Source organism: Oryzias melastigma, linkage group LG24 (assembly GCF_002922805.2).
Source record: "Oryzias melastigma strain HK-1 linkage group LG24, ASM292280v2, whole genome shotgun sequence".
NCBI lineage: Eukaryota > Metazoa > Chordata > Actinopteri > Beloniformes > Adrianichthyidae > Oryzias > Oryzias melastigma.
This window is the reverse complement of record NC_050535.1, coordinates 4,653,961-4,670,054: the sequence shown is the minus strand read 5'-3', so window position 1 is coordinate 4,670,054 and position 16,094 is coordinate 4,653,961. Positions and strand designations below refer to the sequence as shown.

General features: G+C 34.7%; 5 protein-coding genes across 14 annotated transcripts in view; 1 reads left to right on the top strand and 4 right to left on the bottom strand.

Annotated features, from left to right (window-relative positions):
• Positions 1-924: 924 nt before the first annotated feature.
• Positions 925-4,300, bottom strand: LOC112158055 (protein yippee-like 5). Its single transcript, XM_024291231.2, has 3 exons — positions 4,132-4,300; positions 3,423-3,575; positions 925-1,609 (listed from the first exon to the last, which is right to left on the bottom strand). The coding sequence occupies exons 2-3, from the start codon at positions 3,561-3,563 to the stop codon at positions 1,388-1,390; spliced, it is 363 nt and encodes a 120-aa protein (XP_024146999.1). The 5' UTR covers positions 3,564-3,575; positions 4,132-4,300; the 3' UTR covers positions 925-1,387.
• Positions 4,301-6,384: 2,084 nt separating this feature from the next.
• bpnt1 (bisphosphate nucleotidase 1) lies at positions 6,385-9,936 on the bottom strand. Of its 2 annotated transcripts, XM_024290635.2 has the most exons (10): positions 9,666-9,936; positions 9,333-9,467; positions 9,153-9,257; positions 8,968-9,075; positions 8,354-8,402; positions 8,095-8,172; positions 7,872-7,963; positions 7,610-7,807; positions 7,187-7,292; positions 6,385-7,112 (listed from the first exon to the last, which is right to left on the bottom strand). In XM_024290635.2, exons 2-10 carry the CDS (start codon positions 9,450-9,452, stop codon positions 6,961-6,963), a joined length of 1,008 nt encoding a protein of 335 aa, XP_024146403.1. In that variant the 5' UTR covers positions 9,453-9,467; positions 9,666-9,936; the 3' UTR covers positions 6,385-6,960. The 2 variants fall into 2 exon arrangements, with proteins under 2 accessions (XP_024146403.1, XP_024146405.1); XM_024290637.2 differs by lacking the exon at positions 8,095-8,172 and having other exon boundaries at positions 9,666-9,934.
• A 418-nt stretch (positions 9,937-10,354) lies between these two features.
• saysd1 (SAYSVFN motif domain containing 1) lies at positions 10,355-12,783 on the bottom strand. 3 transcript variants are annotated; one of them, XM_036210461.1, is made up of 3 exons: positions 12,647-12,783; positions 11,843-12,018; positions 10,355-11,094 (listed from the first exon to the last, which is right to left on the bottom strand). In XM_036210461.1, the coding sequence occupies exons 2-3, from the start codon at positions 12,011-12,013 to the stop codon at positions 10,771-10,773; spliced, it is 495 nt and encodes a 164-aa protein (XP_036066354.1). In that variant the 5' UTR covers positions 12,014-12,018; positions 12,647-12,783; the 3' UTR covers positions 10,355-10,770. The 3 variants fall into 3 exon arrangements, with proteins under 3 accessions (XP_036066354.1, XP_036066355.1, XP_024146406.2); XM_036210462.1 differs by lacking the exon at positions 12,647-12,783 and adding an exon at positions 12,192-12,267; XM_024290638.2 differs by lacking the exon at positions 12,647-12,783 and having other exon boundaries at positions 11,843-12,212.
• On the top strand, positions 12,236-13,797 carry grcc10 (gene rich cluster, C10 gene). The gene is made up of 4 exons (XM_024290639.2): positions 12,236-12,289; positions 12,653-12,706; positions 12,811-12,987; positions 13,191-13,797. Exons 2-4 carry the CDS (start codon positions 12,655-12,657, stop codon positions 13,331-13,333), a joined length of 372 nt encoding a protein of 123 aa, XP_024146407.1. The 5' UTR covers positions 12,236-12,289; positions 12,653-12,654; the 3' UTR covers positions 13,334-13,797.
• The window catches only part of LOC112157714 (cytospin-A), a 9,686-nt gene continuing 7,166 nt past the window's right edge, over positions 13,575-16,094 (bottom strand). For 3 of the 7 annotated variants that reach the window (XM_024290629.2, XM_024290631.2, XM_024290633.1), the window contains exons 10-12: positions 15,498-15,614; positions 15,041-15,100; positions 13,575-14,172 (exon numbers count right to left, since the gene is read on the bottom strand). In XM_024290629.2, coding sequence (XP_024146397.1) covers positions 14,083-14,172; positions 15,041-15,100; positions 15,498-15,614 — 267 coding nt within the window. In that variant the 3' untranslated portion in view covers positions 13,575-14,082. Of the gene's footprint in view, positions 14,173-15,040; positions 15,101-15,497; positions 15,615-15,688; positions 15,786-16,094 lie in introns of all 7 variants that reach the window. The other 4 variants (XM_024290630.2, XM_036210459.1, XM_036210460.1 and 1 more) reach the window with 4 other exon arrangements.

Genomic DNA, 16,094 nt, shown 5'->3' with positions numbered 1-16,094 from the left:
AATTACATGAAGTATTAAGCATCATGGATGTCATGAAAATTAATTAGTAAGAATGTCGTAAAATTATGAGTAAAGTTGTAAAATTATGAGAAAACTGTCATGAAATTGGAAGAAAAAAAGTCACAATTTTGCAAGAAAAAGTACCATGGAGTATTAGAGCCACCATAAAAAAATATTTACATCTACATAGTCAAATTTAATTTAAAATATGAGAAGAATGTCATAAAAAATCAAAAGTTTGCAAGAATAGTTGTGAAATTAATAGAAAAAAGTAGCAAATTTACAAATACATTTGACATATTTATGCCTTAACCTAACATTATTCAAATGTTTATTACAATAAAAGCTAATTATATGACAAAACTGCACCTGGAAGCAGGTTTAAACTTCATTCCAGTGAACCAGCAAGAAAAGTTATTTTAGGCCATTTTAAAAAATTTTAAATTAAGAGTTTTTATGACAAAATACTTTCCGTTCTGCAAATATCCTATTATTCTGACGTAGTTAAAAGCTCAAAGTGACATTTAAGCTGCTGCCTTTAGAAACTATCACAGTGATTCACTTTATAAATAAAGTTTGATTTGATTTCTGAGGAGTATGTTTGATTTGGTTCATGTTTCATATTAGACGCCTTCCAGACAACCCTCTGCATTTACCTGGAGTTTCCACCAGCACTTAAGCACATAAAACTCATAAAAAAAACACGATTTGATGTATTTATTGTTTAGAAGGAAATTAAAACACATGCTAAAAAAGAAACATACATTTTGAGCATCTAAAATTAAGTTGCACTCTTCTAGAGTGTTTTTAAAAGGTAAATAAAAATGTAAACATTTTAAATAAAGTGGAAAAAAGACGTTAGGAACAAGAATTCAATGAACTAAATAATAAAAGTTGCTCTAAATAAAACCAAACAGGCTCTTATTTGTTTTATGAACCTTTATTATAAATAAATATAAAGTAAATAAATTCTTTAAAGCCCCAAAATACTGCTTGGAAATGAAATAACATAATATAATTCTGACATGTTGAAAGTATTTGGCACACTAAAATAAAAAGCGCTGAAGCGTTTAAGGAAAAAACCCCAACGAAGAATTTTACTAAATATTTTTGTAGTGTAATACTATGATATTCATCTTCAAGTAATTAGATATTACTTTGTCAAATCAAACACCTGAATCTGTTTAGACACTTTCTGATCTCTGAACAGCAAACCCGAGCAAACCGGAACGACAGCACCACCTGCTGGGCACATACTGAAACTGCAGGTGTTTTCAAAGCAACAGAAAAGCATCAGTAGTAGTCAGCTCCCGGTTTGAACTTCAGCCAGTAACACATCTCTGGTGTGGCTCTACTCATGAAAGGAACACTGAAGAAGTGAAAGCAGTCAGGAGCTGTCAGAGTGAACGTTCTCGAAGCCTTCGCTCTCCTTCACCAGCGCCCGCTCCAGAATGACTCGGCCCTCTTTGTAGCGCTGGCTTTCCTCTGTGGCAAACTCGTACATCCAGCCCAGCTTGCTGTTGCAGTTCTTGCAGCTGACGTCCCGCACCATGTGCCTCCCTGTGAGCATGACTCTGTCTTGGATTTCGCTGTGCTGCAGATTTACAACCTGCAAGAGATTATGTGATTTTAAATCCACATTCTGACTAAAATTGGGTTCTTAAACATATTCTTGTGGCACTTTTCTGGTGAAAGAGGACATACATATAAAGAGGCTTAAATTTACATTTCTAAGCATGCTTATATTTTAATTGTTGTGAGTCAGGTGCAGATGCAAAAACTGATGTTTAAAAAAAGAGCTAATTTGTGATGTAAAGTACGCTGGACCACAAGCTCCATCTGATGAATTCACTTGCAGACAAATAGATGAAAGTGCGTCTTTGTTTTCCTCGTCTGAGCTGGAATCTGGATCAAAACAGTATGGCTGGATAGCTTTTGGAAGCTGACTCCGCCCACAGCCAAAATATGAAAATCTCACCAGAGGGGTGGGGCTGAGGAACAGGACTGTTATCATTACTGGAGCTGCAGATCATGACGTGAAACTTCTGAAACTTAATTGGTTTGACCAATCACAAAATTCAACTATAATACCTCAATTCAACCTATAGGGGGCAGCACACATACACTTTTTGACAATATTTTTAAGAATTAAACACGTTTATTTGAATTTGTCAAAAATTTGGCAACAGCACTTTTAAAGCCACATTTATAGAGGTCAACAGAAAAATTAAAGTTAATTTAAGGTTTGGTTACCCTTTAAATATTGCTCGCCTTGGCTGGGGTAGCTAGTGTGAGAGTGTGAACAGATGGGTGATGGGAAGTGGCTTACTCTACTCCAACAATCTCGTCTAAAACTCTGCAGAAACTACGTCTCAGAAAACATCTTTTTTTTTTTATTTGGCTAAAAACGTCAATAATCATAAATAAATAATCACTTTGAAAACACTTAAAATGATGATCAGAGCGTTCCTTACAGACATAGGTTTTAGATTATTAAACTTCTATTCAAAAAACACAAGAACAGCAGATATTTTCTTTATTCTGTAAAATAGGGCTGAAAGTTATATTGGCATTCTGTTAGATTTTTGGACTAATTTGGCATTTACTCAGGTTTTTTGGCTTTTTTGGAGCTTAGCTCATATTTCAGCTGCATGCTAGGCATTTTGGCTAATTTAGGAATTTTTCATTTTTTAGGCTAATTTGGAATTTAGCTAATATTTTACCTACGTGTTAGCTGTTTTGGCTAACTTAGGCTTTCTGTCATTTTGTTTAGGCTAATTTGGCATTTAACTAATATTTTAGCTGGCTATCAGCTTCAGCATTTTCAGCCATCAGCTTCAGCATTTTCAGCTATCAGCTTCAGTATTTTCAGCTATCAGTTTCAGTGTTTTCAGCTATCAGCTTCAACAATTTCAGCGTTTTCAGCTATCAGCTTCAGCGTTTTTAGCTATAAGCTTCAACAATTTCAGCATTTTCACCTATCAGCTCCAGCGTATTCAGCTATCTGCTCCAGCGTTTTCAGCTATCAGCTTCAGCGTTTTCAGCTATTAGCTTCAGCATTTTCAGCTATCAGCTTCAGGATTTTCAGCTATTAGCTTCAGCATTTTCAGCTATCAGCTTTGGCGTTTTCAGCTATCAGCTTCAGCATTTTCAAGTATCAACTTCAACAATTTCAGCTATCAACTTCAGCGTTTTTATCAATTTTGTCATCTTCAGCTATCATCACAAGCATCTTCAGCGGCCAAATTCAGCTTACAGCTTTCACACTAGCATTATCGTAGGTAATGGTATAGTTTTTAGTTTTAGTTAGTTAAAAGCTAATGACGTGTGTTTGACATCCAGTTTGTGCGTGACCCAATTAGTCGACTATTAAAATACTGGTTTGTGGCAGCTCTACAGTAAAGCTGGGAGAGTCCAGTTACCTTGTTAAACAGAAACGCTCTGCCGGTGGCTCCGGTGAAGCGCGTCGAGATGAGTTCAGCCCGGTTGGTCAGGACGGTGTCACAGGTGCCGCAGGAAAAGAGGCGACTTCCACCAATGTGATCCAGAAAGATGCGTCCCATTTTGTCACCCAACTAAAAAGGAAAAAGAAATCAGAATTTGAAAGCGTCATTTCGTGCAATTGACATTTTAAGAAGGAAGAAGTAGAGTTTATTTTGATTTCTGTCTCATTTGAAAGTGTTATTTCTCAATCATGGGCTAAACCCAAAAGGCATAAAAACATCAACCAACCTCCGTTTGTTGGGATTTTTGAATTCCACTTCAATTTAAACGTTCCATTTAATTAAATTTCAGTTTATTTCAGATTGTTCTGGTCAACACTGGAGTAGAAAACAAAAAAAATCTCCAAAATAAATGCTTCGTACTCCCCCTGAATGCACCATCGGCCTGCTTTATAAACAAAGCAGCTTAAAAAAACAGACTCAAATTAAGTTCAATTTCCACAATATATATCCCTAAATTTGTATGCTTTTATGTAACAATTCAAATAAATAAATAAATAAATAAAAATCATGATTTTTTAATATGCAACCTCATCTTGTTTCAGTCAAAAACAGTTATGCTACCCAAACACTCGCTAACTTAACGTTACGGCCATGACAGTCGATAAATAAGCAACCAGCATCTTACCTTCTAACAGATAAAAAAAAGTTTCTAAATGTTTAGTGAAGTGTTCCGAGTCTCCGGTGTGTCTTAATTTTATCTGCGTGACAAATTATTGTCTGGTCTGCAACCTGAGTTAGCAGCATCAAAAGCAGAAAACACAGACCGGAAGTTGATACTTTTTCTTTGGAATTTTCCGGAAGCTGGTTTAATGTTGAAAACACTGCCCCCTACTGGAAGGATACTTGCTTACAGCTTCCCTTTAGATTTTGCAATTTAAAGATCATCACCATTTACTTTTTATTTATTTCTTTACTTTTTAAAAATTCACGTATTACCAAAAAACGGACATTTTTTTTAAATAAATAAAGTTTGATCTGATTAGAAATAGGATATAAAATATTTTGTTCTGTAATTTACTAAAATAATGTTGTTTTGTGCCCATATTAAATATTGATACTTTGCAAGAGAGAAAAACTAAAATTACAACATATTTTAAGAAGTACCTAGGATTGGGCAAACTAATTTATACTATATAAACTTATTTACAGTTTTTGTGTTGTTTTTGTTGTCTTATATAAAAAAAAATAGCATGCAGCCATAAGAAAAAGCAAAACTGTAAAAAAAAAAAAAAAGTTTTTTCATTTATGTTTGTTTGTGAACAATGTGGTGCAAAATCGCTGTTTAGGATCTTAAAAAACAGAATTTTAATGAAGTTATGCAGCTCAATTAATAGCAGGAAGTTATTTTTTTGAACTGGGAAATATTTGGAGATTATCATGAATTAAAAGGAGATTACGATTAATCTAATTGATAGAAGACAACAGGGTGTACATCGTAGTACAAAGTAGTACATCCTCAATACAGTAGCAATAAAAGCAACTTGAGTCACTTTTTATACTTTTGTCAACATCTTCAAATAGTTGGTTTCACATGGACTGAAGGTCAGTTTATTCTAAAAAAAGAATTTATGTCACCTTGTTTATGTTTCATTTTTGCTCAAATATTTTGAGATTTTTGGATCTGTTCTTCACACAACCCACCCACTTTTCAGGTGAGAAACTCATTTAGAATAAAACCATAACTGCTTATTTTAATTATTAAAGAAAATGTAAAGCTTGCCTGTTTTAATAATTTTCTGAAAATATTTAACCACATTTATAAGGATTATTTGTTGCAAAATAACAAATTTAGACAATCAGATTTGACTCCAGTTTCTGTAAATTACTTCATTTATGACTTTCAAACATGAAATAAGATATACTAGACACAATGGTTACTCCAACCAATAATGTCAGGATCAAACTCTCATTTGTCTCTTCATAAAGCTTTTTGTCACCTCAGTGGAAAAAAACCATTCAAACTTTTATTTTGTAGAAGAAGAACAACTTTCAAACCCTTTCAAAATAAATGATATATTTTTTTAATCATTTTCTTTGATTCTGTTTCATAATTACTCAGTTAATAAGCAAGTTCACTATTTTTTGTTTGCAGAAAATGAAAGCGTTTTTGTTTTGTCATCATCTTTTCTCTCCACTTTTCTATTCTGGATCAGCAGGTGACGGTCAGATCGGGTCAAACAGATTTGTTTACCTCTCAGCTCCATTACATTAGGATCATGTTCATTATTCTTAATTTTATCAAAACAATATTCCTCCTTCATGTTACCTTTTCTTTTATCACTCTGAGGAAAAACAAATAGAAGATCTCAATACAGCAAAGCAACCAGGTCATAATGTTGTCTGTGTTTGCAGAACTGATTATGTTCTCCAAAGCTTTTACAGACCTTGATAATGCTCTGAATTAATTTAAAAAATAAACAAATAACTGGACTTTGTACACAAACATCAGCTTTTAAAATAATGAACACAAAATATCACCTTAATTTGATGAAAGCTGATGTTCTAATGTCATTAATGAGTTTTCATGTTGATTTTTCTTTTCATGTATTTGTTTTAATTACAAAAATTAAATAGACACTTTCAAAATAAAAGCAGGTTTTTGTTCCTGTAGATGTTGTGGGTTTCTAAATAAAAAAGTCCCGTTTGGACCTTTAATTACGATTTTTTTGGTTTTATTTCAACACTGACAACTTCGTTGCTCATTTTCATTGTGGTTCAACAGCATTAATGTAAAAACTGTTTAATAAAAGCGAATATTCTGTCATTTTCTCCGCACAATGAATGTGAAAATCTAAATTAGTTTCACTAGAGTTCATTTTTTCATTGCAATAATCAGGGTAGCTTTGGCACATATTACAAACCTCAAAGATTTTACCTCTTTGTCAACAAGATCAATTCATTTTATTTATATTAAAAGGAATACATTTATAAAAAGAATGGTGTAAATGGCTTTTTCTTGTTTTTTTCTTCATTTTGAGGGGTAATTATTGGACTGCAGGATGGAAACAAATATTCTCCCTTCTACTGAAATAGTGCCCTTTAATCAACAAACAAATATCAGAAGATAAGAAAAAATATATAGAAAAAAACAAATATAGCAACAAAATAAGTGCATTTTATTAAATAAATGGTAATTTAAAGTTCAGATTATGAAACATTTTTAGTGTTTTTATACCATCATTGCAGACGGAAAATATGTGATGTTCTACTATAGATTACTATATTTTAAAATATGAAAAATCAAGGCACATATAGTATTTCTATGTATTAATTCCCTAAATTTTGCTTTCCCTCTTGTTAATTACAAAACTTCTGTAGTTTTAAAAAAACAATAAATCAATTAGTTTACAAAAATCAGAAAAAATGAGAACTTTTTGATTTAGAGGAGTAAAAGAGAGGATGTTGAGTGACTCCAAACACCCTGGAGCCCCATGGTGGGAAACGCTGCAGAACTTCAGTCAGACTTGAGAGCTTGTCGGACTGTTGGAGGAACTCTGCTGACGTAGTACTCGTGGTTTCGAAGTGTAGCTAGAACTCCGGCAGAGTTCATGTGCTTCACGTCGGCGTTGTAGCAGTAGGCGTTCCCGTACATGTCTGTCAGTTTACCTGCAAAAAACAAAAAAAAAAGTGAAAGCTGAAAACTTTCACAACCCAGAAACAGAATTATTTCGTTTAATTACCTCCAACTGCGTGAAGAATGGCCTCAGGAGCACAAGTATCCCACTTTTTGCATCCTGGGCTAGCAAAGACATAGGCGGAGGCTTTTCCCTCAATTAGCTGGATAATCTGGACAAAAATTAGATTTATTTAATTAAAAAAAAATGAGTTTGTTGTGTGACATTAAGCCAGTTTTTCCCTTTTAATGATTTTTCTATTAAATGACAAATATTATTGAATAAATAGGCTAATAAATTGTGTCAAACAAAAACTAAAAAAATGTTTTTAATATATTTGTTTCAATTAAATCTGTAAAAGTGACAGTATAGTTTATAACTTTGCCTTATAATTAAAGCCTTGTTTTCATGTCATGAAAAGCACTTTTTTTTATAAATAAAGTTTTATTTGAATTTAAACGACAAATTTCAACCCAAAATCTTTCCCACCTTGTTTCCAGCTCCGCCCACTTTTATGACTTCATGGGGCTCCATGGCGTCGACGCACTCCGTCACCACCTTGTTGCTATGGGAACGGGTGGTGGTGACGATTCGTCGGTCTCCTGGCACTTCCTGGAGCTGGAACCCAAAGGCGCCCAATCCCAACACGGCCCACAGCGTTCTTCCTAACGTCGCTCCTGGTCCAAGCTGAACGGGAAAAGTTACAGCTGGAGTTAAAGACATACTAACAAAAATATTTTGTTTCGTTTACCTGATAGTTATAAAAGGGCTGGTTGATGACTCCTGCAATGGCCCTGCCGCCATATGCAATCCCAATGAGCACGGTCACATTATCCAGGAGCCCTGAAATTAAGACAAAATTAGAGGAAAGTTGAAATACTGGAAGTTTTACGACTATTTCACCCACTACACAAGACGTTAAGAAACAAAAAAAATACTCCATGCTGTATTGCGTTTATTTGTCCTTCTCTTACAGAGAACTGGGCTGTGAAACGTGTTCAACCCTTTGTGTGGGATCGGAGTTACCGCTCCAAGATGGAGACACCTCGACGCTACGGATCAGCAGACAGAAAAAAAGAGAGAGAAATAGACACCAGCAGCAGCAAACCCACTCGTCTGGAGCATGCAGTATTTGGCAGCAATGTACAAACAGGAGTCGTGCAAAGACAGATATCAGCTGTTGCTATGGAGACACGTTTCAGCTCATGAAATCAACATTTCAGAGGAGCTTACCTTCGGTGTATTCCTTCGTGCCATCCAGAGGGTCGACCCACACGACAAGCTGTGATTCACACAAACACATTCAGGCGGATTTGTATTTATGTTATTGTTACTACAATGATTAACATAAACTGTTGTTTTTTAGGCAGAAATAAAGCAAACTTAAGGAGGAGAAATAGCTCACAACTTTCCTTTCAAAATAAGACACATAGGATCATCTCAAGATACTGTAAAGTCAGCAGTGATTAAAAATATAAACATTTTAGCATTTTGGGTGCATCAAAGACAGAAATTTGTAAATCCATCTAAACAAAATCAAATCAGTGCTAACTAAGTGATTGATGCCATATTTTTTAAACCACAAGTTGCACAAAAAAAAACTTGAATTCGTTCAAAAATAGAAATATTGGTTGCGCTTTGTGACCGCCGATTGATTTTCTGTGCTACACGGCGCACAAAAATCTGTCAAAATGTTTTAATTTGACTTGTGGTTCGTTCAGTTCTTGAACTAGAGTTGAATAAAGTTTTACTTCATTAACTAAAGAGCGACAATAGAGGTAAAAGACCCCCGTGTGGATCCTTGTCCTCAAGTTGCAGACCCCAAATATCAATTTACTGGAGAGCACCTCTTCTTCCTTCAGTGCTTGAAACTCTTCTGGACAAATCTTCTGAAGGATTTCCTCCTCCTGGCCTTTTTCAATAAGATCTTCTTCGACTTTTTCAGCAGGAAGATCCTGCAACAAAATAAAAACAAATTACTTTCTTTGTATTGAATAGAACATCTTGAGTTAAAAACACGATAATTACTGACCTCCTCTCCTATGATGGTGATGTTGGGGAAGTTTCTGGACAGTGAAGCACAAATGCTTTTCTGTGCAAGTCTGTCTGCCAGAGTCTGCAGGTCATTGGCTCCTGTCTGAACAAGTCAATTCAGGTTCATTCGAGTTTAAATGGATCCCAAATACACCAACTTTACGTTCACCAACATTACCTTTTCCACAATCCCAAGTTCTCCACTGTGAAGCACCTTCCTCACGATGGATCCAGCCTTTTCTGCCACTTTGTAGGCGGACGCCACGAGGCGCATGACCACAACCGGGTTTCCAGACATGTTTGGAGGTCGATCCTTAATGAAAATGGTTGACAATAAACCTCGAATATATCAAATAAATGATGTAATATTCATTGCGCAATAAATCGATTTATTTTAGCTTTTCGTCAATTCATCAAAACACGAAAATGTACAGAAGTGAAGAATCCAATGACAAAAACAATAGTTTACAAAAAAGCTCGTAAAAATGACAAATATTGTATATGGACAAACCTTGTCAAAAAGTGCTGAGACCTTTGAGCCTAAATTAAAGTCGGAGGGAATATATCCGCTGCAACAGTGCTAGCCGGTAGATTAGCTTTTCTCTGTTCGCTTTATAAAATCACGTTTAGTATTAACTAATTTATGAATAAAGTGTAATTACATTAAAAACGTCAAGGGGTTTCGCTAAATAAAACAAACAATACACGCAAACACTTCATTCAATCATATACAGGAAGTAAACTTGGCAAACAGCTTCTTCTTCTTGAGATTTAATTTGGCATCTAACTCAAGGGCGCCACTTGCCGGCCGGGGACTCACTTTTTTCTGACCAACTGCTTATCCACGATTTATTTGATCACTATAACATAAATACATGTTTAGATTTTCAGTTTTTGATTACAAAGAAGATTTCAATTCAATTATAAATACTTTAATAGAAATTTTATTATTTTTATTTTATTTTGTTCTAAGAATATTCCTCTATTTGTATTCTCACACATATGTAAACTTAGCAAACTTTGAAAAAAGAAAGTTAGTCATTGAGTTCACAAGCAAAACATATGGCTTCAAATGTAAAATACACATGCTTACAGATTTTATCTTTATTTATTTATTTGGGGGGTAAAATGATTATAAACTGCAAACAATTTTAATATCAGTCTGTATGTGTTCTTCAGTAGCTATGTAGAGTCAAAACATCATGTCCCACAAATATATGATTTTAATCTGAATGAGGTTTTTATTGACATAAAGCATATTGGTAGCTGTAAGTGATTAATAAATAAACCAATAAGAAGGAGCATACAATTAAAAATTGCATGTTTCTTACTCCAATTTACAGCATTGACAAGAAAAAATAGTGTTTGTAAAACCAGTCACCATTGCATTTTTGATTATCAGAAATGTTAACAATCTGTTCTGCTTTCAGATGATTGGAGCAAGTTTATCTTCAAAACCAGTATGACTTCAATAATCAGAACAGAAAATCTGAATCTCATTTGATAGTCATTTGTTTCTTTTAGACATACAACGTGAATCTTTTCCACCACCTTTAGAAATATGTGACAAAACTGAAGTATTTGAGCTTTAGACATCAATGTTAAATTGATAGATACTATCTGTTAGCCAGAGGTCGATAACCCATCTCCCCTTCCAGCTGTTCTGCAGTGAGGGAGCCCAGGAGAGGCTGACAGTCTGGGTTAAACACAGAATAAGCGCTGAGTTCTCCAGGCTGCCGCTGAGCTGGGCTGCGAAGTCCTTCATAGATCCAGTAGAACAGCGAGATGACAAAGAAGGGCAGACCAAACTCCAGTTCAGCGAAAAGACCCAACAGGACCAGCCACAGCAGCACTTTGAGCAACGTAACGTTTGACAGCACAAGGTGTCTGGAGGCCAACCATCTTCCCAGACGGCTTTCAAGCAGCCAGTCTGTGTGGTGCTGCGGAGAAGATGACATTAAAATAGGTTTTCAGAAAACTTACACAGAAAAGATGTCAATATTTTTGTTGACAGGAAAACTACAAGTATTTTTCAAAAAGTTGAAACTTAACTTGAGTTGTAAATTAAAAATTTGATACCATAACTCTAGCTATTTTAAAGAACTAAAACACTTATTTTATATTAAAGTAAATTATGCTATTTTGTGTATTTTCTTTGTATGAGTGATTTCTGATGATTACCTGTTGTGGAATTTGAAATATTTTTTCAAATATTGCAATATTTTTTTCTTCTTACATAAAATTTGCACCTGGTTTAGAAACTTTATGATGTCATGCATTTTTAATATCATTTGGTTTTATTAATACGTGTTATTTTTTAAATGATCAGGACTTGTAGTGAAGTAAATACAACTTATCAGAAAAGTTATGACAATTATCTGGTTATGATAATCAAATTTTTAGCTTTTGCCTTTGTTTTTAACCGTAAAACACTTGGACTTGTGTGCATGAAAAGTCCACTTTTTTTTAAATAAAGATTAATTCTGAATTATGCAAAAATAAATATATAATATTTATGATTCAGAATAATAAAATCTTTTTTTGCAAGTGCATGTATATCTATGAACAAAATAAATATTTCAAAAACATTTGCAGATATTAAAAAAGTTTCTAGAATAAATTATCTTAGAGTCCATATGGTCTGACCAGAATCCTGAAACAGGATCTGACATTCTTCAGTTTTCTTACCTCCACTACTGTGTCTTGTTGGCTGTGAGGGGCGGTGGGGTTGTCGTCTGTCTTCTGTGGTGGTTCATCGTGAACATCAGCAGTCTGTTGTCTGCTCTGGACTTCAGCTTCACTCATTTTACTCTGTTCTGCTCGCCGTCTGGCTCTGAACTCTGCTAGCTTCTTCTCCATCGATGCTAAACGGGGTAAACAGCAACAAAATTCCCCTCAAAACGTCATAAAAGTCATGAAAAAAAAATCACAGACTGTGAAAAAATACGTCACACTAACACCAACTTAATATGCGTTTTAAAACACATATTCCAAAAGTCGAAAGCTCCAAAAACAAACTGGCGACGCGTTTGTTTACATTTACGGTCCGCCGATCAGCTGTGTCGTAAAAGTGTCGTAAAACATCAGTTTGCGGCATACCGACTCCCACTTCAGCATCGCCAGTTTTTCTCAGCGGTGAATATGGTTTTAATACATTTAATGCTTGTTTAACTTTATATATTTAAGCATAATAACATTTGTAATGTTATGTGCTAACAAGGTGACTCTTTTTGGGCTGTTTTATTGTGTTTTTGATCTAAAAAGGCGGTGGATATGATGACCACTATCAATGAAGTCGTCGATTGAGAGAAAATGTCGTAAACATCACGACTTCAGCTTTTAGCAATTTAACACATCTTTTAATGTTTGGATGCATGTTTTAACTGAATATTTTTTTATGTTATTAGCCTAAATAAGCTGTTTGTACTGAATTATGTGATATGTTTTAAGGAAAACAAAGGATCAGTTTGTTTATGTTTTTTTTTTTTTTACCTGCAGAGATGGCCTCAGCTCCAGCACAACAGCCTACTCTGACTGTTGAGCAAACCAGAGGTGAGCATTCCTTTTATTAATTATATCAGACTGAAAAAAAATCTGTGGGAAAGCTGATTACATGGTTTAAATTGAGTTTTTGTTTGGGTTTTTCCCATCTATAGTGGTGCTGAGTGAGGTGATCCAAGCCTTCGCCCTGCCAGAGAACGCAGCGAGGATGGAGGAGGCCAAAGAGAGCGCCAGCAACGACATGGGAAAGATGCTGCAGCTGGTTCTTCCTGTGGCCACCCAGATCCAACAGGAAGTTATCAAAGCCTACGGGTTCAACAATGAGGGAGAAGGTGAGAATCACATCACTTTAGTCGCCAAATGTTCCTTATTTTTATAGCAATCTGAACTTATTTAAACGTGAACTTCCTGCTTTATAAAATAAATGTATATATTCTACCTCTATTAGAAGTTTCTATGTCATTTTCTGAGCCGACAGAACACATATTGATTCATCTGAAATTTAACAAAATACTCAATCTCCTGTTTTTCTCAGGTGTCCTTAAATTTGCAAGATTAGTGAAGATGTATGAAAACCAGGACCCAGAAATTGCAGCCATGTCTGCAAAACTGAAGGCCCTTCTCCTGCCTCCGCTATCAACACCGCCTATAGGAGGGTCCGTCGCGGCTTCCTCCTAGGAGGTCGAATTCATGGATACGTCCTGAAAGAATCCATAACTGTCGTGACTTTTCATGATCTTCATGTTCAATTGTCTGTTTTACTATTTATTTTCTTAACACTATTCCTGCCAATCTTTTATTTTTTAGTCACTTCTGTTACATTCTGTACTTTTATGCTCACCGTTTGCTATTATGCATTTTTTAAATCATTTTATAATGTTATTGTACTTAGTTTCTCAGAATCTCTTGACTAAAAATGTCACATTTCTATATACATACTTTATTAGTTTTCATGTCACCATACATTCATATTTTTAAAAAATAAACAAATTTTCAGAGAAAACATTCCTCTAATCACACAGAGTGTATATCTAAGGTACTTTATCATTTTGGCTGCATGCACTCTTGAGAATACTGTTTTGGAAAGTGCTACATAGAAAAGTCCATATAAATAAAGTGTCTTCAGTTTTACAGTAAATCCACTTCAAACGTCTGCACTGTTTTTGTTTAAGGTGCCATTTCATTAATTTTGTGCAAAAGAAGACCCCAAACTTCCATTAATGTGATTGAAATATGCAAAAAGTCACAGAGTGACTACCCGTCTGCCGTCCCCCAATCCAACATCAAAGCTGTGCACATTAAAAAAAAGGGTTGAGCTGTCGAAGTATCATGACTGGATTCATATATAATCATGGAGTTTTTCATTCTTAATGTCTTGGCAGATGCGATAAATTCCACAGAGCTCCATCCTGTGTTATTTGATGATGTCACATCTCAAAGTGACGGAAAATGCTTTCCACGTATCCCAGAACTTTCTGCCAGTCGGGCCCGCCTTCCTTCAGGATCTCCTCTGCTGTCTGTAATGGAAAAAAAAGAGAGATTACTGTCCATGAAGCTGCAAGACGCTTCAACCTCTTATACACAAAAAAGGAGTTTAAACAAGAGCTCGGATGTTATGCAGGAAAACTTTCATTTTATTAATGTCGTCAAACAAGATGCTGTACATTAAAAACTCCAGTAAAACAGAAGTTAAAAGGATAAAAAAATATACAGATGTATAAATAAAACAGTAAAATAACAGTTAAAAAGCTAAATAAAACATAACGAGCAGATTTTCTAAAAGGCTGGGCTTTTAAAATGAGCTTAAAGATGTATTTTGCATTTTACTTAGTTATTCCATCAAGAAAAATGGAAAAAAATTAAGATCCATTTCAGTGAAAATTGTGTTTTTGGTGTGTTTATAATGTTCTTGTGGCCTTTTTCTGATGACGGAGGACATATACGAAGAAAATTAAGCTCAAAATTGCATTTATGAGTTTTTCAGAATTATTGTGAATCAGGCAGCAGGTTAATAAAAAAAGCCACAAACTGACATGTAGAAAATACACTGGGCATGCTAAAAGCTCTCTTTTCTGAGCTTTTAGCCATAAGAAGGGGAAGGGGGCGGGGTTGATCCATGCTAATGACCCCGCCCACAACTCAGAGGCAAAATTCCTAATGAATTTCTGTCGCTCTGCAGAAACTACGTCCTGAAAAACACAATTTTTAATTATTTTGGCTAAAAAAGGCATAATTAAAAAAACACCAGGGTCATTTTTTACAATAGATCATAAGATGATCGAAGAATGTAAAAGAATGACATTTAAGAAACAGGTTCTTCTAAAGAAAAAGTACATAATGAGGTTCAAACACTTAAATGAATCCCTTCATAGTAAATTTCCTTACCAGTGTGGCTGGAATTCCTGCGTTTGCTCCCGTCCTAAACGCAAGTTCCAAGTTTTCCCTCTGTTACAAAAAAATTGAAAAATTCAAAAACATTTTAAGGCAAATCTTTTTAAGAAAATAATCTGCAAATTTGATATTTCATGTATTAATTCTATAACAAATTTTGTGACCAAATTATTAACAATAATACAATAATTAGCACTTTGGCAGTTAGTTTAACGTCTTGCCGAACAAAATTGTTTTTCTCCCTTCAGAGAAGATCATTGCAGATATTTTATAAAATAAATGAGCAGAATTTAGATTTATAAATTAATCATTAAAGGCTAAAATGACTGTAAATTATCCTTTTTTCTAAACACAATGACAGATATTTAAGTGAAAAATATATATACATGTAAATATTTTGTCTAAAAATCCGAGCAAAGTGACAAAAATGAATGCATTCTAGTAGTTGTACCTTCTCATCTGGGTTGAGGCTGTCATACGGGATCTCAGCAGGTAAATAAGTGTGGTAAAGGGCGCAGAAAGCCAAACCGTCCTCCCAACTGCCGCTGAAATTTGTAATCTCAATGCTCTAACAAAAAAAAAGACAAACATTAGTAATTTCATATTTAAAATTAATCAAATATATCAGTTGGCACAGCTGACCTTGTAACCTTGCGTCCGACTTTGGCTCCATCGCAGCAGAGAATTCCGTCTGGAGCCGCCGTGGCGTCTCAGCAAAGCACTGAAATTATCCTGAGGCCTTTTGAAGACAAAAAACGCTTTAGGTCTCCTTCAAAATCCAAAACTGGACTCTTCTGTCTGCTGTCTTTGCTTCAAGATTTAGACAATCTAACCTACATCCTCCGGGTAATTCTATTCAGCCCTCCAGATCATTTTATTTTATTATTATTAATGCCCAGATGTTATCCTGCGCTTATTTCTAGCTTTTATAATTTTGACAAAATGTATTTTTATGGAGAGTCAAATATTGAAAGTTATTTAAGGTTCAGGTGGATTTATTCTGGAGTAATATTCCCGCCTTTTTATTTTTCATAATATTGTTCAGATG

What these genes read in the sequence shown, in the direction of transcription:
- LOC112158055 (XM_024291231.2), bottom strand. Translation starts at nt 3,563, where the DNA reads ATGGGACGCATCTTTCTGGATCACATTGGTGGAAGTCGCCTCTTTTCC. An exon ending in GAGCGTTTCTGTTTAACAAG is followed by an intron (nt 1,610 to 3,422) that starts GTAACTGGACTC and finishes AATCTCTTGCAG; the next exon opens with GTTGTAAATCTGCAGCACAG.
- bpnt1 (XM_024290635.2), bottom strand. Translation starts at nt 9,452, where the DNA reads ATGTCTGGAAACCCGGTTGTGGTCATGCGCCTCGTGGCGTCCGCCTAC. An exon ending in CACGAAGGAATACACCGAAG is followed by an intron (nt 8,173 to 8,353) that starts GTAAGCTCCTCT and finishes GCTGATCCGTAG; the next exon opens with CGTCGAGGTGTCTCCATCTT. An exon ending in AGCCCTTTTATAACTATCAG is followed by an intron (nt 7,808 to 7,871) that starts GTAAACGAAACA and finishes TTTCCCGTTCAG; the next exon opens with CTTGGACCAGGAGCGACGTT.
- saysd1 (XM_036210461.1), bottom strand. Translation starts at nt 12,013, where the DNA reads ATGGAGAAGAAGCTAGCAGAGTTCAGAGCCAGACGGCGAGCAGAACAG. An exon ending in AACAAGACACAGTAGTGGAG is followed by an intron (nt 11,095 to 11,842) that starts GTAAGAAAACTG and finishes TCTTCTCCGCAG; the next exon opens with CACCACACAGACTGGCTGCT.
- grcc10 (XM_024290639.2), top strand. Translation starts at nt 12,655, where the DNA reads ATGGCCTCAGCTCCAGCACAACAGCCTACTCTGACTGTTGAGCAAACC. An exon ending in GACTGTTGAGCAAACCAGAG is followed by an intron (nt 12,707 to 12,810) that starts GTGAGCATTCCT and finishes TCCCATCTATAG; the next exon opens with TGGTGCTGAGTGAGGTGATC. An exon ending in GTTCAACAATGAGGGAGAAG is followed by an intron (nt 12,988 to 13,190) that starts GTGAGAATCACA and finishes TGTTTTTCTCAG; the next exon opens with GTGTCCTTAAATTTGCAAGA.